Genomic DNA, 26,750 nt, shown 5'->3' with positions numbered 1-26,750 from the left:
CCTGAAATTCACAGTCTGCACAAGGCTGAGCTAGATCTTGTCCCACAATCCTCTCAGATCCAGAATGATTATAAGCATCTTTAAGTCTGGTACAGTACTACTTGCACATGCAGGCCAGAAATATCCTCCCTTCCTTCCTTTTTTTCCCCCCAAATCTCATGCTTGATCAAACACATTTTGTCTCCATCTCTCTTTGTTTTTCAGCCTTTTCAGGTCTGTCCCTTGGTTCTTCAGAAAAAGTAGGAAATTAACACACGCAATGAGTCTAACTGAGCTCGTGCATATTTCTATGGATGTATAATCATATCACTGTTGCTCATTGGTTTTCCTGATGATTGCAGGTGTTAATTTAACACAGAATCTTTGCCAAAGAACCAGGAAGACCAGGCACACGGAGCACTTAGCTATGAGTTTCTACAGCCATTACAGTAATATAACATAATCACTGCTGCAATTTCTGTCTGTAACTACGTATTTCCTTCAGCTCTCTAACCTGGCCTTATACCACTTACTGCGAAATCAGTAATATTTTTCACTCTAGTATCCCTGCATCCTTCACCTTAAAAATCCCAAATTAAGATTCCTTACTCTCATAACTGTGCAATCATTCTGATATAACGTGTCTCAATAAGGATCGGTCAAGCTTATTGGTTTTAAAAGTCGATTTTCTTTTTTTTGTTACTTCACGGGAAATACATTTGAAAACTGATCAAACCAAGACATACAAAAAAAAAAAGACAAGAAGAGTCTAAATAGAAACATAAGCGATAACGATTTCTATAGACATGAGAAAAGCCGGTGCAAGACTGTGAGAGCCCACACTCATTTATGCTGCCTCAATATATCTTAATTAAGGTGAAGCTTCGGGACTAGAACCTTGGCAGGGGTTCGCTCTGGAAATCCGCTGAGTGTGACTTAGAGAAGATTAGAGTATTGATGTGAGAGGCACAGTGAGAGAGCACCGGGGAAGTTTAGATACTCGAGGCACAGGACCAGAATTAAAGATTTGTTGAAGTCACATGACTTTATTGCTTCATTTGGATTGTATTTACGGTGATCAAGAATTTTTCATTCAGAATCTGAAACTGATCAGACATTAAGTGTGCAATTCCAGAAGACCGAAGCGTCCTCCTGCGTTCTTCCGTCAGCTCGGGGCTCTGGGGCTCGGGGGGGGTGGCGTGGGAGGAGGCTCACAGCTCACACACGTAAATGAGTTGAGGAGGAAGACAGAGAGAGAGAGAGAGAGAGACAGAAAAGGAGAGGAGGGTACACATAGTAAAATCTCCAGTCGTGAATGCACACGTACAGTGTATCGTGGAGAAAATATTAAGACTGTAGGCGTTACATTAGAGCTGGTGATTCTGCTCCGCGTGTTCCCCTTATGAGCAAGAGAGACACGGGTGGGGGAAAAGGAGAGAAATAAATCTTTATGCACACAGGGGACATAAAATTGAAAGGGAGGGGGTTAAGGAGGTGAGGGGGTTTGATATCTCTTTCTTAGAACATGAATTTAGGGCGAGAAAGAGTGACAAGAGGGTAAGGACAGAAGTAAAATGAGAGAGAGAGAGAGAGGGAGAGAGAAAGAGAGAGAGAAAATGACATATATGACAGAAGAGAAGAAAAGAGGGACATTTATAAGTCGCTCTCGCCATAGAGGGCACTGGAGAAGGAGATGTAGTCGAGAGCGCCTGTAGGGACGTCTGGCCCGATGTACTTGGTCATGCGGCTGATGCAGTACTCGGCCTGCTCTGGGGGAAGCTCCCTGCGCAACTCATCCACCGTAATGTAGGCCTAAAGAGAAGAGAGAGAGAGAGAGAGGAGGGATGATTTAGAGAGTTGCACTAAAATGAGTGAAATACTCTTTACATGATGTGTTATTGCTCTGATACATGCACTCACAAAACTCACTACCATGTGCTTCCTTATCATATAACAATATTAATGAAGTGCAATCATCTCAGAAATATTTCAATATCAAACTGCATGCCAGCCATCTTGCGTTTTGTTGGACTCGCTCACCTTGTCGGAAGCCAGGATCTTGAAGGAGGCCATCACTTGTTCGGCTGTGTCCGTCTCGGCTGTCTCGCGGGTCATGAAGTCGATGAAAGCCTGGAAGGTGACCACGCCCGTGTTGTTGGGGTCCACCAGAGTCATGATGCGTGCAAACTCCACTTCACCCTGTCCCACGGGAACAGGCGAGGTTAAAAATGTATATGTGCGGATGTGTGTGTGAGTGTAAATCTAACTTTCGACATATGAACTTACCAGATCGTAGCCCATGGAGATCAGACAGGCGCGGAAATCGTCGGGATCCATCATGCCATTTCTCTTCTGATGAAGAACAGAGATGTGATAATTATAGACACTGCATACAACGGACGCATATACACATAGGAGCTGTCAGGGTAAATTTAATCACTTAACTACTAGTCTAATTCTCATTAGAAATCACTTGTTATGAAGGTAATAATCAATTGTAGTCATGTTATTAATAATTGACGTCTGTGGCAGAAGATATTTTATATATATATATATAAACAGTAAAGGAAATATGACTCCATTGCATTTGTTATCTTTTCCAATCACTCTTCTTGTCACCCATATCTCTCTCTCGCTCTCTCGCTCTCACCCTGTCAAAGTGGTTGAAGGAGGCTCTGAACTCATTGAGCTGCTCCTGGCTGATGCCCTTGGCATCACGGGTCAGGATCTGGTTCTCAACCTCGTTAATGGTGCGGGCGATGGTGGTGAGGAGCTGCTCCCAGCCCACACGAATATGCTGCAGACACAGACAGGTAAGGGAGAGAGATAGAAGTACATATATATACGGTATACATCTTTTTGCAAGATTCCCACAAAATAAAATGACATGCACCTCCATGGTGTAGTTGGTGTGCTTGTTATCGAAGATGAGCGCCTCCTGGATAAGCTGGTGATCTCCCTCCAGTTTGTCGATGTTGGATTTGTAATTAATAATATTCTGCTCGTAATTCTTCAGGTTGTTCATCTGTTCCTCCAGAGAGCCGGCAATGTCCACAGACACGTGGCCGATCTCCTAAACACACACGCACATATGCAAAATCAAGTAATTTAATCAGACTAACTTAAGGCCAGTTTTCCTTGCCCAACCGCACCTGGATAAGCAAATGTTTTCCCATGCCACACACTTTGCTTTTAAAAAAGAACAGGTTTTTCCATGAATACGATTGCTATCAACTACTGCACAACACCTCTTTTTTCACTGTCTGGTTTTCAGTAGGTAAAGAAAGTAACTTGCGTTTTCTTAAATAAATGCAATGTTATCCAGAACAAGTGCTTGTTCAATGCTATTTACTACTGTGCATTTATAATTTCAGTAAAAAAAAAAACAGCACATTATTTAAAACCCATGGTTTTATTTTATTAAATTTTAATAATTAATCCTTAATTTTCATATTTATAGTAATTTTACACTTAATAAAAAAATTGAAAATATTTTTTTAAAGAATCTGTACATTTAAATTTTACTATTTATTTTTATTTATTTATTTATTTATTTATTGTAAACCATCTTTTGTAGCCCAGCTGCAGTACCTTCCTGGGCCACCAGAGGGATGCGGTCATCAAGTGGCCAATGTTAGCATCCTTGTTGCATTCTGGTTTGCAATAAATTAGCTAGCTGGAGAGAATTAGCTTACAAAACAAATCTAGACAACCAACTAAACTGTAAACAGGGTTTCCTGACACACTGAGCTGTTTACAACACACTGGCTTATCAGGTCCCGTGTCCATATTTCTTTCAAACACTATGACACAGCTCAAAAACCTCAGCTAACCAAACTAACACACGTCTCTATTTTCTCTCAGTAAAACATAAAAAAAAATATTTTTTTATTGCTCTAAAACCTTGTGCTCATCTTGCTGATGCAGAGGAACAAGTAAATGCCATCTGTAATGTGAACAGCTTATATTATCTTTAATAAAATAGGAATACTGTGAAAATATGAGATAAAGTCTTCAGGAATGTACCTCCATCTTGGTTTGAATCCAGGGTCCGATGATGTTGGCCTGGGCAGCAAACTGCCGCCTCAGCCTCTCATTGGCCTGCTGTCTGGCAACTTCCTCCTGGAGCATCTGGTCTCTGAGCGGCACCAGCTGCTTCACCTACAGGAGCGACACACATACACCATGACCACGAATTAACACAATTCTGTAAAGAAATGTCTTTATCTTATCTAGAGACACGTTACAGTATAAAGACTTAATCTGTAGCATATGCCTGTCCCATACGGTGCTGTCCATTTGGTTGAGGGATCAGGATTCACAACAGATGATCTGCAATGTTTGTTTTTTTTTGCTCGGCTTGTTATACCATCCAGCATGGATGAATGTCTGCATGCCTCAAGCCTTTTTAAAGTCTACTTAAATTTTTTTTTTTTTGCAGATCAGATTAAAAATGTAGGTCATGGCAAATGCTTTAAAAATAAACTTCCTGTTCTTCTATAGAATAATACTTCTCAGAAAATCTGACTCGTTTTATGGATTCCTCTCCTAGCATTTTGAGCAGTAGCCGGCTAGGGTGAACCTGACATGCTTCCTCTCAAGCCAATATCTTTTCAGCCTGCTGCTCATGCCACCTGAACCCACTCTGACTAAACTGCTGGCTGCACTCTTCTGCATACATAAGCTCACAGGTCATGGCTAATATTCTGATGATTGACAGGGAGAGTTGCCACCTGTCCCTGAACAATATAATGCTGCTTTTTATAACCTGTGTCACTAAGAGAAGCAAGTTGTACCATATTTGCTTATATGTATATTATTGCCAGATAGAGAAAATTGACCCATAACCCACCTATGAGAGAGTAGTACTACACAGACAGACAACACCGGCATTTTCATCTTCTAGACTATCCACCATTGGTTGGCTGTATCATAAGAAGTCAAACTCATCTTATATATAAGAGATTCATCATATTATTGCAAAATGTCCACTAAATAGGTTTTATTCCTCAATGCTATGAATATAATAGCAGCTGACTTTGCTATTGTCTCCAGAGAAGGCAAAAGTAACCTACAAATTCTGGAACAAGATGGTACTTTCGGAATGTTCAGTGTTTAACTCACAGTCTCCCACTTGTTGGTGACGTCCTGAGGGCTGAGGTTGGTGTATGGATTGATGCCAGACAGTTTGATACCGTAGGTCTGAGCGATCTTCATGATCTCATTCATGATACCCATGATGGCCACACGCTCCTTGTCTGCCTCTGGGAGAGTGGCCTTAAACTGGTCATGAGCTGTGATCAGACTCTGATGAAGAGCAGAGAAGAAAAAGAACACCCAGTGAGCTTAATATACATGACATAATCGATCTCTTGGTGCATTTGACGGTTAACTGCTCTAGGTTCATCCATGGTTTGCTCTAGATCTCATATTGGCTATGTACATATTGTATAATAGTGAAAAGAAAGCCAAGAAAGCCAGTCACCTCCATTCCCCTCTGGCTTAAAGGTGAACCCTTATGGTTTATGGTTTTTCACTTGAGGCTGATACATACTATGTACCATCATATTTCTCTGGACTAACAGCAAATAATTACACAGAGATGATGTTTGCCAACATTTATTTAGCACCTCAAAAACTATAATAGTATAGTTTTTCTGTAATATTTTATAACTTAATATTTTAATTATTGACAACGCCTACATAAATTCCTTACTTTAAATAAATTATTGTTGTACATTGCAGCCTTTTCCAGTTAAATAATTGCACTGATCCATATTGTAGTGATCAGTGCAATTGAACATGTGCAGTTTTATTAATTTTGCAGCACTAGTTTCATCTAAAGGCATAGAGTTGGAGAGGGAGAAAAATTATTAATCATGACATAATTACAAAGCATGACTACCTGGATCTCCTCGATGCTGTGTACGATGAACATGTCCTGCAGATCCTCCATGGCTCCATCCATCCAGTTGTTAAATGGTGCTGCCCTCTTGGCAAATTCCAAGTACAGCTGGTCAATAGTTTCCCACAATTTCTCCACACGCTGCAGGGGGAGGGAGAAACAGCTCGCTAGGTATTACATTTTCAGGCATTGAGCCCAAAGTTATTATTTATGGTAATGCACTTTGTCATACATACAGTACATTATAGCAGCTATTGTATACAGTACATGTATATATGCACCGTACTTTATACTGTAATAGATGTACTATGTTATAGCAGCTAGTTGGTTTTTACCTCCCAGATCTCTATTTTTTTCTCTCATTTTCTGATTGTTATAAGACTTGTCATATTATAAGAAGCCGGAAAGAACAAACTCCTCAGCTTTGAAACTAGGCAGAAAGTTTCTCATTTACAGAAGACATCTCTGACACTGGAGATTTCTTCTGTAAATGTTAAATAAATGTCTCCATATCAACATTTACGAATCTTTATTTATTAAGTCCCTGTAAATGAGTCGTTAGGATAACATACTGTAATGAATTATAATTAATGCATTAGTAATTTAAAATACTGCAAAAAATCTGCACATTATAAACAATCAGAAACAATGCTGTAAAATTATGTGATTTTATTATTAATCAAAAAGGTATACATGAGAAATGTACTGCTTGTTCAGCATTATTTCATTAGGAGTATTTTCTATAGCTTGACTGCTCTTCTGCTTTGTGTAATTTATACCAGATGTTATACAAATTGTAATTTCTATATAGTATATCATTTCATAGGTTTAAGTTAGACTAATAGGTTTTACTGAATGTGGCAAATAAGTTGCAGGTGACATGGGTACGGCATACCATTTAACAAGCTCGAGTCCAAACCCAGTAAACATTAAAACCGTAAAACAAAAACTGAATTTAGAAAAAATTATCCACGGTGGTAAATAGTAGTTAATAAATAAATGTATTTTCACAACCTTGGTTTTGTGTGCGTTTGTATGTTTATGTACCTCCAGAGCATCTCTCCTCTTCTGGGTCAGAGTGCCCAAGTTGTCCCACTGGTCACAGATGGCCTGGCAGCGAGCGTTCACAGTGGCGGCATCGTGATAATCCAGTTCACTGAACACACCAGCAAAAGACATTCGCGAATGAGCTAAGAATAAAAAAAAACTTTGACCCTCTGATTACGCATGATAAATGTTCATCTGCGACTGACCTGACACAATAATAAGCATTTTAATACACTCTCTTTTTATACTGCATTTACTGTATAATGACATGCGAGTTGATTTCAACTGAATACAAGCATGAAAGCCATGTTCAATATCTACCATCCTTAAATGTCAGCTTGTTAGAACATCTTTTTCATTTCATTTTGAATAAAATATAAAAAGAAAACACTGAGTCATGCTCTTTCACTTCTCCTTGCCTTCCTCCCACCCCCTCAACAATCTTTCCCTCGCTCTCACTTGAGCTCCTGGGCGATAGCGGCGATCTGCTCCACTCTGTCCTGGTGGGCGGCGAGGTCACTCTCGAACGCCTCGTGCTTCCTCATAAGAGCCCTGATCTCCATCAGAGATGCAGATTCGTAGTCCTTCTGAGACAGCAGTTCTTCCTTTCCTATAACGGAGGTCAAATGGAAGGTTGTCGGTTATTTTGTGATGTTTATGAATTTAAACGTAAATATCAAACCCGGCGCGTGTCTACCTGCGGTCCAGGACTCATGCAGATTGCACTTCTGCTTGAACTTCTCAGCCAGGTGGTCCAGTCTCTCCAGACGGCGGATCTCGGTCAGCAGCCATTCCTCGTAGCCCTTCTCAACCTGCTCTAAGCCTTTCCATGCATTCGCAATGTCCTGTAATAAACACATACACGCTCTTAAACACTATACTTAATGCACACTAATGTTTTTAATTAAAATGTATTTTAAAAAATCTGTTCCGTAATCCTAAACATACCGAAACCATCTTTCCTTCAGAGGGCATGAAGGCGGGTCTGTTGCTGAGCCTCAGTTTGGTCTGCAGGGTGTTGAAGTTGATTTCCAGCTGGCATTTTTCCTGCACGCGTGGTGGCTTGTGCACACGGCGGTAATCTCTGAAGTCCTCCAGCTTTTGCTGCATGGCACGCATGGTCTGCTCCGCAACACGGTTTTCCAGCCATGGGATCGTCCTGCGGATCCACTCCAACAACTACAGCACGGAAGGAGAGAAGGAGAAATACTCTTGTACTCAAGGTGGATAAAAAAAAACAAATAAAAGCAACTAATGACATGCAAAAAAAGTGACTAGACAAACTGTAAGCTTTAATGAGCTTTAATTTGAAGTCTTGCATCTTCGATAAACTGTTCCAGTGATGCAGATGAAAGCTGGCATGTCCTCGCCACTGAATATCGTTCGTTAATTGAGATGCTTGTGTAAACTATGATCATTATCTCACCTCACTGGCCAGTTTCTCATACTCCTCCATCAGCCTCTCATTCTCCTGGTTCACTGCCAGAACTTTACAAATCCTGTTAGCGGCAGTTTCAGCCTACAGAGAGAGAAGGAGAGAAGGACAGGAAAAAAGACAGATCTTAGATTAAAAAGAAAGTAATTTAGGAAGGTGTTGAACCGAGTGGCAGGTCTTAGTGTCTTCTCTGTCTCTAGAGTTCAAGCTGTTCATTTCGTACCTGCTCAGCCCCGGCGAAGGCGTGATAGAAGCAGGATACGTAGGTCATGATGGCTTTCTCATCAGGCTTAGGAGTGTTCACAATATCTGATAGAGAAGACAATTACAGCAAACTGTGAAAAGCGGCACCTTGTATGAGGCACAAGGATTTTCGGAAGTAAAACAGCTGAAGTAAAAGGCGTGCAGACAGAAAGCTTTAGTATGCAGAAAAGTTACAAAAGTTACGAAGCTGCATTCTGACCTTAAAAGAGCAATGCAATTAAATCTGAACTTAATTAAATAAATCCCATGGATTTACTGAGTTTGGGACGTTTTGCTTAACCTTAGAAATTCTGTTTGTTTCTTTCTTTCTTTCTTTCTTTTGGGCACACTCTATTCACAGGAAATGGTTGTCAGGATCTGCATGCAAGTTTAAGCCACTAGTACAATGTTAAAAAGACGCTATTTTGCCCCTAGTATCCTGTTAAAGTAACATTATGACATTTGTACAGTACTCAAGCCACGTTATTTTGATGTTAGTACAATGTTAGAACGATGTCATGATATGCAAGTCCCCTTCATACAAACATTCGAGTTACGAACTTTCAAAGATACAAACATGCGTTCACGCATGTTAAATTGCAGAAGTTAGATCACATGACCAGCGTACATGCTGCGTGCATCTTCTGCAAGTGCAGTACAGGCCCAGGATGTCCGGAAGCAAGTACAAGAGCAGCAGCGATTAAGCTCGTACTGCTAAGAAGTGCCAAGAAATAACGATGGAGACGAAAGTAAAAATAATTGAGAGAATGGAGCGAGGTGAAAAAAGGCAGTTATTGCTCATTCTTTAAACATTAATCGTTCAACCATCAGCACAATTCTAAAGAACACTGTACTGTAATAAACTGTGTAGAGCCAATTGTGTTAGTATCCTAGTGCCTGAACAATGTTTAGATTTGCAAACAAATCGGACTTACAAACTGGAACGGGACCCGTTCATATGTAGGGGACTTACTTACTTTTGGTGTTAGTAAAAAGTAAGAATGATGTTATGACATTTGTATCATGTTAGAACATTATTTTGATGTTAGAACTATGTTAGAATGATGTTATGATATTCTTACCAGGTTAGAAAACATTATTTTGATGCTAATATAATGTTAGACATTAGAGTTATGCTTATCAAACCACAGATGTCGTGGCAATGGCTGAAAATTTTTGGAACCTTACTGCTGCAACAAAGCACATTTAAATAATTCTATCATTGCATCTCAGGGCCAACTTAAACAAACTTTTATCACATTGAACATTGATTAAAATGATATTGTATATTCTGCTGGAGTATTTGACCATGACTTTACTGGCATCATCTCACACAGAGCCTTTATTATACTGTAAAGCCAGGCAAAACAATGCGCCGTAACCTTTGAGTCATTTCTTTCAGCACACGGCCATGTCATTTATTTGATTTTTTGTTTGCGATACAATTGATGGAATTATATTGCATAAGTTAATGATACACTTATTATGTTATGAATGTATTATTAACTTGTTTAAATAAGAAAAATAATTATCATCCGTCAGTCTATCATCAGAAACGTATGCCACGTAAGTGTTCCATATAATCAGTCTAATGTTCTCCTGTCATGTTTTAAATGCTGGCTGCGTCTCAATCCTGCATCCTTACCTTCAGCGTCCAACATTTTGGGGATGTCCAAGAATTTCTCAGCCACCTCGAACGCTGTGTTCAAGTTTCCAATGGGGTCGTCCTTTTCAAATAGAACACAAAAAGAAAAGATCGGCTTAAACACTGTACTTACACAAACCCGCAACAAGCAAAGCTGCACAAAAGAAGAAGAAGAAGAAATGGAAAAGAGAGACTTAGAAGGAAGGAAAAGGGAAAACACCTTTCTCAGTTTGGAGTAGTCGATCAGGTCAGGTCTGTGCCTGTGGATGAGGGCGCACAGAGCGAGGCCATCCTTCCAGCTGAACGGCCACCACAGGGAGAGGGAGAGGGATGGAGAGAGAACCAGCAGAGGAAAGAAAAAGAGAAAGATGAGGAAAATAAGTCATACAGTAAGAAAGCTGGCACAGTACATCAGGTAAGCTGCAGCTGGGAAAGGGAAGGAGTATAGGAAATAGAGGCAGATCAAAATTAACCCCGACATGACGTCATTCTGAGGGTCTGAGTCATTATCTGAGACCCACCTGATGTGGAAGTTCTGTACATTAACGTTCCTGTAGGGGGCAGTCTTCCTCTGGCACCACAGCAACAGGCCCTCTTTAGCAGAGGTCTCTACAGGAGTAACACACAAACACACAAGTCACACTTTTTGTCATTTATCTGCGACATAAAGCGATGTGTGTACTGGGAACGGCAGAATGATCCTCAACACTGGAAGTAATTACAAAAAGAAATGTTTATGCCACCTACAAATATGCACACACAATCCTTCAGGCAGAATGATAACATTCACAGTTCCTACACACTTCCTTCAGTATGATGTTCATCATCCACGTGGGCAGAATTACACTTTCCTCTGAAAACTAATTTCTTGCTGGATTCAAGTCCAATATTAAATCTACAGAGCTTTCTGTAACACAACTCCATTATTACCATACAAACGCTTGCTCTGTGGTGAGGAGACAATAGCTGGATAATCGCTGGGTAATTACATGTACTGTACATAGCATGAACTCTGTCTTTCATTCAATTGCTTTTGAACAATAGTGCATATAAAATTATTTGAACAAGGACGGTTTTGCAGATTATGAGTTATAATTGACAGCCTAAACGTGTGTATGTGTGTGTACCTTCCACTGAGATGTCCTGGATAGCAAAACGGAGGATGATGGTCCAGATCATTCCCAAAGTCATTTTCACATTACCATCAACAATCTCTGCACAGAGAGAGAGAGAGAGAAAGAGAGAGAGAAAGAGAGAGACCCGGAGTTAAAACAAAAAACCCACAATAGCAGAAAACAATGCCAATCATCTTGACCCTTTATTCTTCATATTAGATAAGATTACATGATATAGGTTAGATTAAAGGAATTGGAACGAATGTTATACTTTGACAGTCTGCGATTAGAAAGTGCCTAATGAATGTATTAGTGCCTGATACTGGTTGTTTATGTAACAACCTCAGCAGCAACCTCATTTCCCCTCTCGTCTGTTCCAACCACTCAGCGTTCAGAATCACCACTATACTAATCACCAGAGCACAAAATCTTGACAAAAGTCCTTCAGGAAGCCTAGAGAACTAGTCCTCAAACTACGGTATATATTTGAAAAAAATAAGTCTGGATCTTTGGAGGCAACACATGACTTTTGCACAGTACTCTACATTACGAGCTCATTCACACACAGGTCTTTACCTTCAGCTCCAATAGATACCAGTTTGACTCCTTTGCTGCAGATGAAGTCCAGAGCCTTGTTCACGTTGGCGATTTTGTGGAACCGCATCTTGCCCTTGTCGGGTTTGGGCAATCTTTCACCTGGTGATCAGATTAACGCTTATTACCAACCATCAACCAAAACACAAAGACATCATTCATCCACAATACACACAAACAAAAACGATAATAGTATATTGATTTCTGTCCGTAATGCAGCACTGAAAGTTTGATTCAATTACGTGAAATCACTAATTATAGACAGCAAATGCTGATGTAATTAGTGAAGAAAGTAATTGTTACTGTTTTATATATAATCTCTAAAAAAGCCTACTCCTATTAAAAAGTGTTTTAAAAACGTTTAAATTTGAGCAGAGCTGGCCCTGTTTTTCGCTTATATCTGTAGTTCAGAAAGTCGACTTACAGTGTTCATTTTATCAGAAGCATGCGTGGGAATTCTATACATTCTCATGAGAACTTCTACTTAAAAAAAGAAGAATATTTAAGAGGAAAGAATGTTTTAGCATAATTTTATTAAGTATTAAGTTTCTAGAACTCATGATGAATGCAACAGGTTGGTTTTTTTGGACACTTAATTCTATGAACTAAAAAAAATCATTATATAGCAGGGAATTGTAGGTGTTTTGCAGCTTTAACATCATGTAATACATGTAATAATAATTTGTTGTGTTTTGGTGCCACAGACAGGATAAATTCCATCCAAGCTGAAAAGTTATTAAAGTTTGAATGCAGTATATAAATTAAAATGCAGTCGAAAAGGCTAGTTATATCTATGTAACTAATTAAATACCCTTTTGGAGTCTCTGAGAAGCCCTGCTTTAGGAGTTGTGAATAAATCTGTAAAAATCTAGTTCGACTGCTCTTGGCACTGCAGTAATGAATTTTGATCTAAAATGCCTGATTAGCATGAATCTCCTAGCAGGTGAATATTAGTTATAAATAATAGAGTTTGCTTTTAAAACTTGTTCCGTTCGGTTAGTGCGGGTCGACAGTTTTAGTTCGGACATACTGGGTGTGAATAAAAATATCTTCATCAACACTCTGAGACTTGACCTTTTCTGTCTCAGAGTCCTGTTTTCATTATTCACTGCTGCCTATTCAGAGTTTCTACAGTTCATTTCCGAGATTTATTAGCGATTTATTATTAACTGCTGTTTTTTGGAGGATCTGGGTGCTATTTCGGACGTGCAGTCGTGTCAGCACGGATACCTGAGATGACCTCGAGCAGCAGCATGAGCTTGAGGCCATTTCTGAAGTCCTCTTCGATATTCTCGATCTGAGTGCCAGCTTTCCGCAGGTGAGAGTTACACCAGGCTGTGAAGGTCTGACACACACACAGAAAGAAAGAAAGAAAGAAAGAAAGAGAGAGAGAAAATGTAAAAGAGATTTGAGTGACAGGTATAAACTAAAATGAACACCCCTTTCTGAAATTAGTGCTATTTTCAGGATAATGAATCAGAGGTTTAGTTTCATTTAACCAATCCTGACTGAAATTACTTCGGCTCGCGGGGCTGGGAATGCGTCACGCGGGAACGCAGGGTGTTATTACAGAGCCGAGCCCACGTCTGCGACTGCGTGTCTGCTTTCAGCGAGCGAGTTTCCTCTGAACCTCAATCCAACCGTGTGGGTGTTCAGGGCACAGCGGCGGTGCCGCGCTAAAACTGAGTTTGTGTTCGTGTCTGTGCGCTGAGTGATTGTTATGAAAGAGCATTAAAGCAAGTTGGAAAAAGTCAAGTGTAGGAGTAGATGATGTATCAGTGCTCTGTGTGTGCTTTTGTGTGTGTGTGAGAGAGAGAGAGAGAGAGAAAGAGAGAGAGAGAGAGAAAAGCAGTGAATAGACTGTTAAGGTTTGAAAAGAAAAAGAGAGTGAGATGAAAGAGGTAAGAGAGGAGATGCCGGAGCGGTGTGAGGCCACTCTCAGGCTAAATATGGGTTGCAGCGATCATGCTGGCATTTACAAAAGAAAAAGGGAGACATAGGGGAATGAGAGGGAGCTACAAAAAAGGGAAGGATGGATGAAAAAGCAGGTGAAACGATACAGAAGGAGAACAAATCTTCTTCGATAAGGAGATCGTTTAAAAGGAAGGATGAACAGGAGATCTGTGAAGAGATGGAACTGTGAAAAGGGGAAGCAGTAGGAATGGAGGAGGGGTGAAGGAGTCTAAATCGGGGAGATACAGGACACCAGAGAGACAGCTGAGAGGGCAAGATCCCAGAATGGCAGAGAGAGAGAGAGAGAGAGAGAGAGAGAGATTTATATAAACTGAGGCAGCGCGTCTTAAACTCAAAATGAGATAAATGCTTCTAATTAAATCTGATCTTCTCATGTATGATAGCGTGATAGAGAGAGAAAGAGAGAGAGAGAGAGAGAGAGAGAGAGAGAGAGAGAGAGATCTGTGTGTGTGTGTGTGTGTGTGTGTGTGTGTGCAGCTGCTACTTGCAGTCATTCACCCCCACCTGCTGTTTGGCTAGCCTCTCCCACCCGATCTTTAAAAATGAGGTCATCTACAATCAGCCGGGAGAGAATGCCCTGTCCAGATATTTATGCCCCCCACCTCCGATTGCCCACATGCTTGCTTCACCCTCTCTCACCACGTCTTTAATGGTAGTACTGATTGTGACCACTAGGGGCAGCAAGGCTCCACAAAGAGACCTCCATAACCATCAAATTTCTCATTTAACATTGACATAAGTGGCTAACACATATTATAAAAAATATCATTCTTTATATATTTATTTATCATTTGTGTGTAAGATGGATGAGCGTGAGGTTGCAGTACTGACATCACAGCCCTGCTTATTTTTGGACAATATTGTCCTATTTCCTCCTCCTCCTCCTCCTCCCTCCTGATGCTGTCCATCATCTCTCTATTTCTCTCCTACACATAAAGCACAATGTTAAAACTCGCCCCTGTGAGACAACCGCGATCTGTGTTTACTTAGCTATTTACTTAGCTGGAAGCACCATGCTGTGTGAGTGCGCGTGTTTATGAGTGTATGAGCGACAGAGTCTGAGATTAGATCAAATATTTACATTTATTATTTGCCAGAAGTATTAATCCAAAGCAACTTAGAAGATTAGTGTAGGATGAATTAGGGCTCATGCTGAGCGAGCATACAGTGTGAACAACATTTGACCAGCATGGGTTTATTAAACAGCATACTGTACATACTGTATTTATATATGCATACGCTATCTTCATCACTTTATTAGGTACACCTTGCTAGTACTGGATTTTCTTTGAGATGATTTTAGCTTTATAATATGGCGTGTTGTTTTGTGGTCATAAAGGGACGGACACAGTCAGTAACGATTCTCAGGTAGGCTGCGGCATTTAAATGATGCTCAGTTGGTACCAAGTTCCTAAAGTGGGCCAACAAAATATCACCCACACCATTAGACCACCGCCACCAGTCAGACAAGCCAGGATGATTACATGTTTTCATCCATCTCATGTTTTCATCCATTTCATCTGAATGTCACAGCAGAAATCGAGATCAGCCAACATTTTTTTCAAATCTTGTTTTGCCTGATTTTGGTGAGCACATGCAAATTCTAGTTTCAGTTTCCTGTTCTCAGCTGACAGGTGTGGCACCGGGTGTGGTCTTCTGCTGCTGTAGTCCATATGCTTAAAGGTGCAGCATGTTGTGTGGTCAGAGATGTTCTTCAACAGACTTTAGTTGTAACAAAATGTTATTTAAGTTATTTGAGTCTATCAGCTTTCTATTTCTGTTTTCAATTCTATCAGTTGGAATAAGTCTGGCCAATCTTTTCTGACCTCTGGCATTAGCAAGGCATTTTCTCCCGGAGAACTGAAGCTTACTGGATATTTTCTCTATTTAAGATTATTCTTTGTAAACCCTAGACATGGTTGTGCGTCTGGCACCAAGAACCATGCCATGATCACTTCAATCACTTTTCTTCATCTTTCTGACGAACTTCAGCAGATCATCTTGACTGTGTCTACATTATTAAATGCACAGATTTTCTGCCATGTGATTGGCTGAATAAATATTTACAGTTATATATTTACAAGTTATATATTTACAAGTATATACAGTGTATATTTATAATTGCAGATGATCAGATGCATCTAATAAAGTGGCCGGCAATTGTATATTTACTCCTGATCACTTCATATGGCATGCATTTATACTGTATCCTGATGCAATTACAAGATAACCACAAGTTTTTTTTGTAAACAAGACTCGTGGTCTCCTACATCCTGAATGTTTTCTAATTATTGTCTTTCTTGTTTGTACAAGGTTTTCCCAAGTTAAAATTTTTTTTATCCGAATATAATCCTTATACTTAAGATGAAGTCAGCAAGGTGTAGACATGCAGTGGAATGTAATCCCATTATAAACTGAAATCTGACCCATAACATATACTAGTTAGGTAGCGAAGACAGAATTAGCAAATTAGCTATGAGGTCATTGTCATAGGCACACACATTAGTTACTGATGACATCTATCACTTTCTTTCTTTCTGTCTCTCACACACACACACAGTCAGGTATCCCTCAGTGTGTTACACTCCTCTGTGGGGATATTCTTACCTTACTGAACCTCAACGGCTTCTGTGTTTTGCTGACACACACATACACACATTATATTAATAGCTTTCATCAGGTTGGAACGCTGTGAATTGTTTCCCTGTGAGTTCACTCTGTTCTGAGCTCACACCTATTTAATAACAGCTGATGGATTACAAATTGTCATGATGCTAATGTGAAAGTTCCTTCAGTCTCAAAGCTGCCGCTTTCCCCGATTAACATTTAACTGAAATAGTTTGTAACATTTCCTCATTCAATAGAGGAGAGGTACATGTGTAATCTTATATAAATATTTCACTTACAATGTAAAACTCAAGTAAAATCATTTATTTATTTAAACTATAAGTGGTTATAATGACTTTACGCCATCAGTAACTGCTCTAAGGGGTACAGTAGTTACGACATTGCTGAGGACCCCAACCTATGGAAGCCCACACACACACCATTTGAAAATGCTTCTCTGCCTACGCACAAGTCTTTGGACTGCCGAGTACACAGAGTGTACCTGAAGGAAATCCGCCAAGCACACGGAGAACATTAAACTCCACACACACACACACACACACACACACACACACACAAACCCGGAGGCGAGTTTCTAATCCTCAACCCTCAAAGCCAATGTGCTACCCAAATAAGATGGGGTAGAAATAATGCATAAGCTGTACTAGAACAATATTCCATTATAATTATGCCTCATATGGTGAGTATATGTAGCAAAAACAGGCTGGTGGATATTATATGGATCCTTATTTAAATAATAACTACATTAGTGTGGATTAACAACTAAACATAAATAGTACACCTGAGACGTTACATTTTATGAGAATTACCTCTTTGCTATTTGAATTTTACCCGATAGGTACAAATGTTTACCTTTAGTGCTTTATGGGATATTAATGGAGCATACCTACCAGTCTATTAGTGATTAGAGACATTAGTTAGTCACTTTTAAAAAAATCTTTGCATTACGTACTTCCTTTGGTGTTTAGTCTGAAAACAAACAAACTAACTAAAGTGTGTTTTTCTCTTTGGTGCAGGTGAGAATGTAGAAAGCTTACTCAGGAATGATTGCTCCCTCCTCCCCACTCCCCCACTTGTCAGCGTTCAAATTATTATATGCCTCCATTCTCAGGTACACTTGTGCGTTTTTACTCTCCAATACAGCAGGTGGCAGTATGTACCTAGTTGGTTTGTGATATACAATTAAACACAAATTGAAGATGAGAACACGGAAGGCGAGCTTCATGCTATGCCTAATATTATTGATATTCTGGAAAAAATAAATTCAAGAGCAACATTGTCTAGTGTCTTCTGCTACTTTATCAGCTCACAGCTGTGTGCTTGCGCTGGTTCCTGAGCGTTCACACTGATCAAAATGAACCAGATTCTGGGGTCAAGTGTAACCAGGTCATTAATGTAAAAACACCTCTCAGGTGGGAGTAAAAATCTAGTAAGGCTCTATTTTAATTTTTTTCAGTGAGAAAGCGATTCCAACCAGCCAGCACAAAGCAGATGCAATAATTTGATGATGAAGAGAATAAAAACCGAAAAGTTTATCAGCACCCAAGTAAATATGTTACTCTATATGTAAAGGCATATTTAGTTGCGCAATAGGACTGATGTGCTGTATTAACATCCAACAAATGGTCACACTGGAAGCAAGACCAGTGTTTCTGGAATATACAGTAAGTGACAGTACATCCTTTCATTCCTGCTGTAAGGACCTGATGACTCACTGCTTCACATCATATCTAGCACAACACATCTCACCTATTTTTCCACTGTTGTTCGGATTCCTTCAATTCTGAAAGCCTCCTTATTTAGGTGTGAATTTGCACATTTTTAGTTCATACCTAATTTGATCTAGTTCTTATGCAATGTAAATTTAGTGTGTTATCCATCACGTAATAGCTGCCAAATATTCCTGCAGGATTTGATGGCGTTTCACAGCGTGTAGTTTAGTGAGTGTCTCTGAATAAAATCTTTCGAATATCGAGTTAAACGCTTGAGTAAGAGCAGCTTGTGGAACACTGTAGGTTTCTTAAGAACCACTCTATTGCAATACAACACCCTTTTTTACAAAACAGGAAGGAGAAATGTCTTTAGTGTCTCTGTCTTAATCGCAGAGTAAGTTTCAGGCAGTTGTCAAGAATATTCCATCTGCATATTATAACAAGGACATTAAAACAAATTGGCCTATAATTAGTGTATTTCATGTTAGAGGTCATCACTCCTCTAACATGAACAGGCAAACAGGAACTTATTTTCTTTACAACACTAATCATTACACCGCTCCACACTGTAGATGATCAGATAGATTCAGTTTAAACCCTGGCAGGGATTCACTGATGCCTAATGACGTCTCCCACTCCAGTCATGTGACCCCAGACGAGCCAATCCGATGCTCAAGAGAATGAGTGTCCCGGTGAAGAGAAAGGTTACCATGGAAACCTGAAAGGTCTCTCTCTCTCTCTATCAGGGGTAAAACACTCCACACAAAGCACAGCAAAGGACAGTTAAGTGTGATGGAGCCTCCTGTGTATCAAAATTCATCATATCTACATATACAGTCTGTCATATATATTAGATAAGGCTTTTTGAACAGAATATTTTTTTATAATAATAATAATAATAATAATAATAAATCATGGGAACCAAAATCCTAAATGTGTGGGCAATATGAGTAAAATATTATATCACATATCAGGACCTTACCGTGAGTCCTTAAGAACATGTACCTGGTATTTTCTAATCGGTTTGTCTATTAAAGGTCTGGGATTTCAGTATGTCTATATTTTTTGTTAGTTATTTCTAGAATTAGCTCTGAGTTCTAGGATAAGGTTCTAGTTTCCAGTCTCTGTGGTACTTTGGTTGTTGTTGTTGTTTGAGTCACACATAAAGCTAAAATAGACAAGAGTCTAAGAGTTTGCACCTGCATCCTCTGTGTCTTTAATCCACAAGAGAAGTCAAAAAAGATGCAGCAGACCATCTTCTCCTTAACTAAGTCTGGGAGAAGGTGTAGCGGTATCTATTCCTGAGTCAGGAGGACCAGTGGCGGATAAGTCAACTCCGAGCCCACCACAAACAACTTTTGGCAGAGTTCCCCTCCACAGCTTTCTTTTCCCTCTTTTTGTTTTTGGCTGTAGTCAGTGTACTTGTGAGCGTGAGTCAGCCAAGTATAGACACCAGCAAGACAGCTCCTCAGCCAAACTCCTGCCAGTGGCCAACAAGGAAGTCACACAAGTGATCACACATGCCTGTGGTGAGGAGATCTTTTTCCCTACACCCTGCCCTGCTAAAGACACTATTTTATTTGTAATATTGCCTTATGCATCACCCGCCTCCCTGCCCCACCTCTGATGTCACTTTGGCATCTGGCGCCACCAAGGACATCCCTCTATCTCAGGGCTTCACCCCAACAAATATGATGCATGGCTTGGCTTTGATGTCATTGTATCACCCGGTGCTGCAGAGAAAGTCGTGTCCTTCCTATCTGGCTGAAAATGTCGCTTTACTTCACCGCTCCACCAGGGGCATTGATTCCTGCTCATCTTTTGTTTTGTGGTGTAGATTGCTCCCCCTATTGTAGCTCCTCCATCTTCTCTTGCTTTGTGTAGAACATTACAGACCACTACAATCACTGACAGGGTTGATTGGGGCCTTATCAGTGTAGACCAGTTACTGGTCTCCAGCATCCATTATCCTTACTTATTTGGTAGTTTTGAATGTCTTATATCTGTGATATCTCAGCATTGTGGCATAACTTATTATGGGGTCAGAGGTTGCTCAATGGTTAAGGCATAACAGGACTACCGTTTGGAAGGTCCCAGGTTCAAACCCCACAACCACCAATTTGCCACTGTTGGGCACTTGAGCAAGGCCCTTGACCTTCAGATGTACAGTATAGTGAGATAAAAATAAAAGTCACTCTGGATAAGGGCGTTGACCAAAAGTCATAATGTAAATGTATTAGGAAAATTTATATGTGATTTCGCCCTTGTTGCCACAGCTTAGTCAGATGCGAGAGCAAGGTAATGATCACATTCCACAACTTAAAAGTGTGGTGGGATAAGTTGGGAGGGGACTTCACAGTAACCTCCATGAGATTTGGGAGACAATCTCCATCAGCATCTGATAAAGTTTATATGCACACTTCATTATTTATAACTATAATGTAATATTATATACCTTGAATAAAATGTTTGTTTTACATGTTTACTCAATTGAAACCATTAACTTTTATGATAATAAGCAGAAACAATAAAACATCTCAATTCTATAATGCAAAATTATATTCTATAATATAGATTTTATAAATAATCTCAATGAAATCCAATAAAGTGTTAATTTTATGAGTCTGACTTTTTTACACTGAAGTATTGAATTAAGACATTAATGTTTTTCCATGAAGCTGCTTTGACTGTAGATTAAATTTATATCAAATAAAGTCTTATATTTCCAGGATATTAATATACAGTTGCATATTTTCCCAGGAATAGAAGACCTTAAGCTGGCCAATGTCTGAGATGACCATTGATGACTACAATGCAAAAATCATATTATCACATGTCCTCAAAGTTATGTTAAAACTTAAAGCCCACCTTAAGCCAAACTGCAAAAACACAAAATGTGGGTGGAAATTCATGACCACACTCGCTTACAACATAAAAAAGTGACACACACCTAAGCCTTCCAGAGGCCTCAGTGCACTCCGCTGTAGTTTATAGCAGCTGCCCTACAAGGCCACGACTTCTGGAATAGTAACTGATATTTGAGCTGACGTCTCTCTTTCTGTCTCAGTTTTTTCCAATGTCTCTCTCTCTCTCTCTCTCACTTTCTTTCGCTCTCTTAATCCACTTCAGAGTATCAAAGTATCAGAGATGCATGATGATGATGTCAGGACCACATTGGTAACATGTCAATACTGCTTTAAACAAATTAGCGTCAGCAGACATGGACATAAGAGATAAACAGACACATTGAGAACTAGGCTGGGTTTCACACATCAAGCATGATGATCCTCACATCCTCTGTGATGTTGGTATTGACTGAGGGAACTTTTTAATCTTCTCAACCTGCAGTGTGCAAGACCTTGACAAAAACCTAAAAACAAGCTTTATTCTAAACAAAAACCACCAAACTATCCAAAGACATAAGAATAAATCACATGGACATGGTTATCATCATGTGCAATGATCATAAATATAGTCGATATACTGTAAATATAAATACAGTATACAGAGATACAGACTGCTTGACCTTGCATGAAAATCCACTTAAGTATAAAAAAAAGGTGCAGAAATGATCTTGGCATTAGGTAAAGGCTCCAGAGATGAACCCCCCCACCCCCCCCCCCCCCCAAATCCCACCCCCAAAGGTATCAAGCCCACTTGATGAGAGAGGGGAACAGAGCAGAGGCACAATATCGTATAACGCTGTGAGAGAGGTGGAAAATAGCAGCAGTGATATGCTGTATACTGCTATGACAGAAGTGAAACTGATATGCAGCGTGGATTCTGTATGAGTGTGCTCCTGTGTGACATTACAGCTCACTGATCAAACATACGGACGTGGACGTGTCACAAGGTCATCCCTTTCATAAACTAAAATATGAAGAAGAATTGAACACTCCAACAATGGTAGTTACAAGATATCGAGCAAATCAATCAATAAAAGAAAAAAAGTGATCGATAAATAATCTTTTAAAATAATATTGAATGTTTTGTGTAGAATATTATTAATGTAATTGTTAAGTTAATATAATTGATAAAATATAAGAACTGGGTTTTTTATGATTTTTTATTTAAAAGTCTTTAAAAGTGTATTAAAAGGAAATTATTACAGAAATTAAATCAGTTTTAATAAATATATGCAGGTTGGGTGTTTTAAATATAAATATTATATATATATATATATATATATATATATATATATAAACAATAAAATATTTATATTCGAAACATATAATATATATATATATATATATATATATATATATATATATATATGTTTCGAATATAAATATTTTCTTGTAAAATATTTATATTCGAAACATATAATATATATATATATATATATATATATATATATATATGTTTCGAATATAAATATTTTCCTTTATAAACATAAAGGAATGTTTTATATATTTGCTCTGTTCCTACATGTACAGTATATATGGCAACAACCTGATCTAGTGAATGACATGTCATGATTATCTGATTTCATGCATGCAAACACACACACACACTTCTTAAACCAATATTTATGCCTGTTAAGTCCTTATGTGAAATCACAGCCCTTTAACTGCACGCTGTACACATAGCAAAAATCTGTGTAAATACTCCAACTCTTACTCAGGCAGGAACCTGCATGTTAACGTTCCTGCGGCACAGACTGGCACTGATCTCCGCTCCGACTAAATGAATCCATTCCCTTGTGAATACACGTCTATACAGGCTAATAAGGAGCTCAGTCTGGGCTATTCTGGATATTTATAGCGTAAAACAAGGGACTTCCAGTTCATGTTTATAATTAGGGCCTTAAATTAGATTATAAAGGAATGAAAACGTTTCATGTATGACTGTGTATTGTATATTTCTGTAATGCAGAAACCTCTAACCTTTGGCACATCAGCTCCTCATTAATGCTTCAGATCAGTCAGGCAATCAAACACATTGATTCAAACACACTTTTCAGAAAGTCACTGACTTATCATCTTTCCGAATGCTATTGTTTGACATGGCAGCACTCCAATACATTAACAGACATTACAGATCCAGAACAAGGATCTTTACTTAATCCTTCACAGTCCCATTCACAGTGCACGTCTGTGCTGTTAGAGATACTGACAATCTGCGGCTATTTAAAGGCCTGGACTGGAGAACCGGAGCCCAAAATTTACAAGTGAACAGCAGGCCTGTGCTGGGAAAAGGCACGGCTATTTTCTACAGCTTGTGGAGTCTTCGCAGATGAAGAAGAAAATAATCAGGGATAAAATCATCGTCTTGGATTATACAACTGTTTGAGCAAATTGGGGATTTTTTTTCCCTTTCACGCAGCGCTGTAATGTAAACCTGTATTTATGTGTGAATCAGAATTAGTCACAAATGCATGTGCAAATCATGTGCAATCATGGCTATTATAAGTCCAGCCTTCCCTATCTAGTGAGCTTTAATCCTAAATTAATCGGGAAGCAAAGCAAAAAAGATTGGTCTGAGAGCACTGTGACTGGTCAGATGATCACAGCATACAGATGAGGAATCGAATACAAGGATACCGGAGTTCACAGGAAACCCTAACAAATCTCATCAAAATGTTTCATCATGACCAAAATCAAATTAGTTACATAGCTCTTTGGACGAAAATCTTGTCTTAGGAACCTCCCTTACACTGTGTGTGTGTGGTTGTGTGTGTGGTTGTGTGTGTTGTGCTGAAATGTGTTGGTAAGGAGCAAGAACAGGTGCAAAAGCCCCCCTTTCATATTCATTTCACCACAAAATGATGCCCTTTCTATATTCATATCATGATATCAGCTCCTGAAGCCGCTCTCCACATAGCTAAGAGCGTGCTGGGAATCTCTGCTCCGAGACGAAGGCGGCGAGAGGCTGAGAGGGAGGGAGGGAGGGGGAGACTTTACAGGCCATCAGGACACGCTAATGTAGCTAATTTCTTACCAGAGAACCGTAACCAGCTGTTACACGTTATGTTTAAATCCCTCTGTATGTCATCGTTCATATAACAGAATTAATAGTGACACCCGTCAGGTCATTCTGGCCTGCTGAGAAAGATCCGACAGAGAGTGAACGACAAGCTTGAGGATGGAGAGGACGAAGGAGGAACAGGCGTAAGGTTTGAGATTATTTTTAGGACGTGTTTATTCGTAGAGTGTAATGAAGCCTTGGACTTCTCCAAGCCTCCCACTCTCTCTCTCTCTCTCTCTCTCTCTCTTTCTGAGAACGGCCAGCTGTCGAGATCTTTCACCTCTGTTACCCTATTTAGAGTTAGGTGTGTGTGAGCGTGTGTTTGTGTGTGTGTGTGTTTGACAGATGGTTTATCAGAAACCATTCAGAAACATTATTATTGTTGTCTTTGAGTCATCGATCAATTTGATGATGTCACTTAACTGTAAGAAATGAATGCAAAGTTTTATTCGGACTATTTGGATTTGCTGTTATGTGACAATAAATCATTAAATCTATGAATGGGATTGCTAAAGAAGCAAATGGAGGATGGATAAGCTGAGAACAAATGGTTTGGTAAGGTCTTACCCCCTGACCTTTTGATAAATTGCAGCAAATTCCAAACTTTTGATCCATTGAAGCAAAAAGTAGAGGCTCATCCATTCCAGTTTTCACTTTTGCGTTTCTAGATGTTATGGACAAAAATACATCAATTGTGTGAAAGGTGTCTTTCAATTGGATACATTAGAAATAATTGCCAATACAGGTTGACAATAATACACTTCATTGTTTTTGCCTCTTGTCTGAACACACACAGTGAAAAGTTTTAGAAGGTTTCCTTGGCTAAAAGTTGTCTATATAAACATATACGCATGCATATATACAGTGTATATATGCAACATATATAAACATATAAACATATAAATGTGCATGCATTTTGACCAGGTAATAAATTCCACCCATTTCTATTTCTGGAAGAAACAAACTTGTGCACCACCTGATGCCATAAACCTGCGGTCTGTGCAGTTCACATCATGCTGATGTCACTCAGCGGCATCTGTGACACTCAGTTAAACGGCTCCTGTCAAACTCGACAGTGCGTCCCACAAAGACCACCTAGCCAGATCACAACAGCTTCGGCTCTACATTCAGTTCAGTTAAATGAACTATAGCTTCATTTCTCATTAGCTGATTATTATAAATAAATAATAACCACATCACTCATTATTTGTCAACATCAATATTATCCTTGGGGTTCAGATGACGTTTTCAGTTTTGTTTCATTTTTAAGGGGTTTCAACACGTTTCATTACATCACCTTGTGTAGAAAAATATAAACATACATCTGTGCGCAGTATTGACCTGGGAAAGGCTTTTAATGGGTGTGTATTAATATATGTTCTGGAGGGTCGGATATATTTAGTCACGCAGTTCATGAGGTGTAGGGTGAGGGTGGAGGCCACATGCCAAGACAACTCTAAGAAAGAATCGATGCAGTGAGAATCGATTCCTATGAAATAAATTGTGATGCAAAAAAAAAAAAAAAAAATGGATTTTAATTTGCTCTATTTTGACTCAGCTTGTGCGTTGGGATTTGTAGCCTCTAAAGTAAAAATACGTTTTTTGAACTGGAAACTTTAGGGTATTTTTAAGCAAACAAGTGAACTTTTTTATTATTATTATTATTTCTAAGCACAAAACGTGTAATTTATAAAAATCAACATAATGGACTTAAAGTGGGAAATGTTTAACATGTACATTTATGGCATTTTCCAAACAAGATTACAAGATTTCACTGCTGTTTTGTTTCAGCCTTTGGATAATAATGCATATAATCTATATTTGAATGTTAATCCATAAGAGTGAGGGTTAAGAGGACACAAGCTGTAAGCAATACAAGGAAAAGGAGTCAGGGCAGATGGATGACTAAATACTTAATGAATCTATTTGTACAGTAATTGGTGAATCAAAAGAATCGAATCAGCTGGTGAGTCATTTATAGTCTGGGGACTGAAGTGAACAGCTGTGTGCCAAACATACCTCCCTGAGCTGATTTACACTCCTGTACGTGTAGAATCCCTGCTTTATTACTTATATGCATGTGCATTCTGACTGACTCTTTCTTGCTGTTTGTTTATTAAGTTGTTGTTGTTGTTGTTTGGAGACCTACCTTCCTCTGCTGTTTCTCCCAGGCAGGGTCGAGCAGCAGGTCCCTGTCCCAGTCCTCCTCCTGAATCATGTAATCTTCCGTGGTCACCGTGTACGTGGTGTTGTACTGCACTTGCGTCTCGACAGCCGTCATCTTCAAAGGGATTCCCTCTAGATCCTTCTATTAACCACTTTTTAATTTTTAAAACAAAGAAAAAACACACTTTCTTAACTTTCCGTCAGATCACAGTGTGTGTGTGTGTGTGTCAGGACTGAGACCGAGGAGGCGAGGGCCAGACTCCACTTTTGTCCGTTGCTGTGTGAGTGGAGATGCGGGACACCGTCTGTCCAGTGCTCCTGTCCTGGTCAAGAGCACCAC

General features: G+C 39.3%; 1 protein-coding gene across 1 annotated transcript; it reads right to left on the bottom strand.

The window, feature by feature from the left end:
* Positions 1 to 998: 998 nt before the first annotated feature.
* Positions 999 to 26,750, bottom strand: actn3b (actinin alpha 3b). The gene is made up of 21 exons (XM_053500133.1): positions 26,394 to 26,750; positions 13,194 to 13,308; positions 11,946 to 12,065; positions 11,382 to 11,468; positions 10,776 to 10,863; positions 10,475 to 10,553; positions 10,255 to 10,336; positions 8,590 to 8,675; positions 8,358 to 8,450; positions 7,880 to 8,110; positions 7,629 to 7,776; positions 7,391 to 7,541; positions 6,932 to 7,040; positions 5,885 to 6,025; positions 5,104 to 5,286; positions 4,006 to 4,140; positions 2,873 to 3,052; positions 2,630 to 2,776; positions 2,266 to 2,331; positions 2,020 to 2,178; positions 999 to 1,791 (listed from the first exon to the last, which is right to left on the bottom strand). The coding sequence occupies exons 1-21, from the start codon at positions 26,523 to 26,525 to the stop codon at positions 1,633 to 1,635; spliced, it is 2,691 nt and encodes an 896-aa protein (XP_053356108.1). The 5' UTR covers positions 26,526 to 26,750; the 3' UTR covers positions 999 to 1,632.

The sequence above is a fragment of the Clarias gariepinus genome, chromosome 1 (genome assembly GCF_024256425.1).
Source record: "Clarias gariepinus isolate MV-2021 ecotype Netherlands chromosome 1, CGAR_prim_01v2, whole genome shotgun sequence".
Taxonomy (NCBI): Eukaryota; Metazoa; Chordata; class Actinopteri; order Siluriformes; family Clariidae; genus Clarias; species Clarias gariepinus.
The sequence above is the reverse complement of the archived record's forward strand: the minus strand, read 5'-3'. Positions and strand labels throughout refer to the sequence as shown.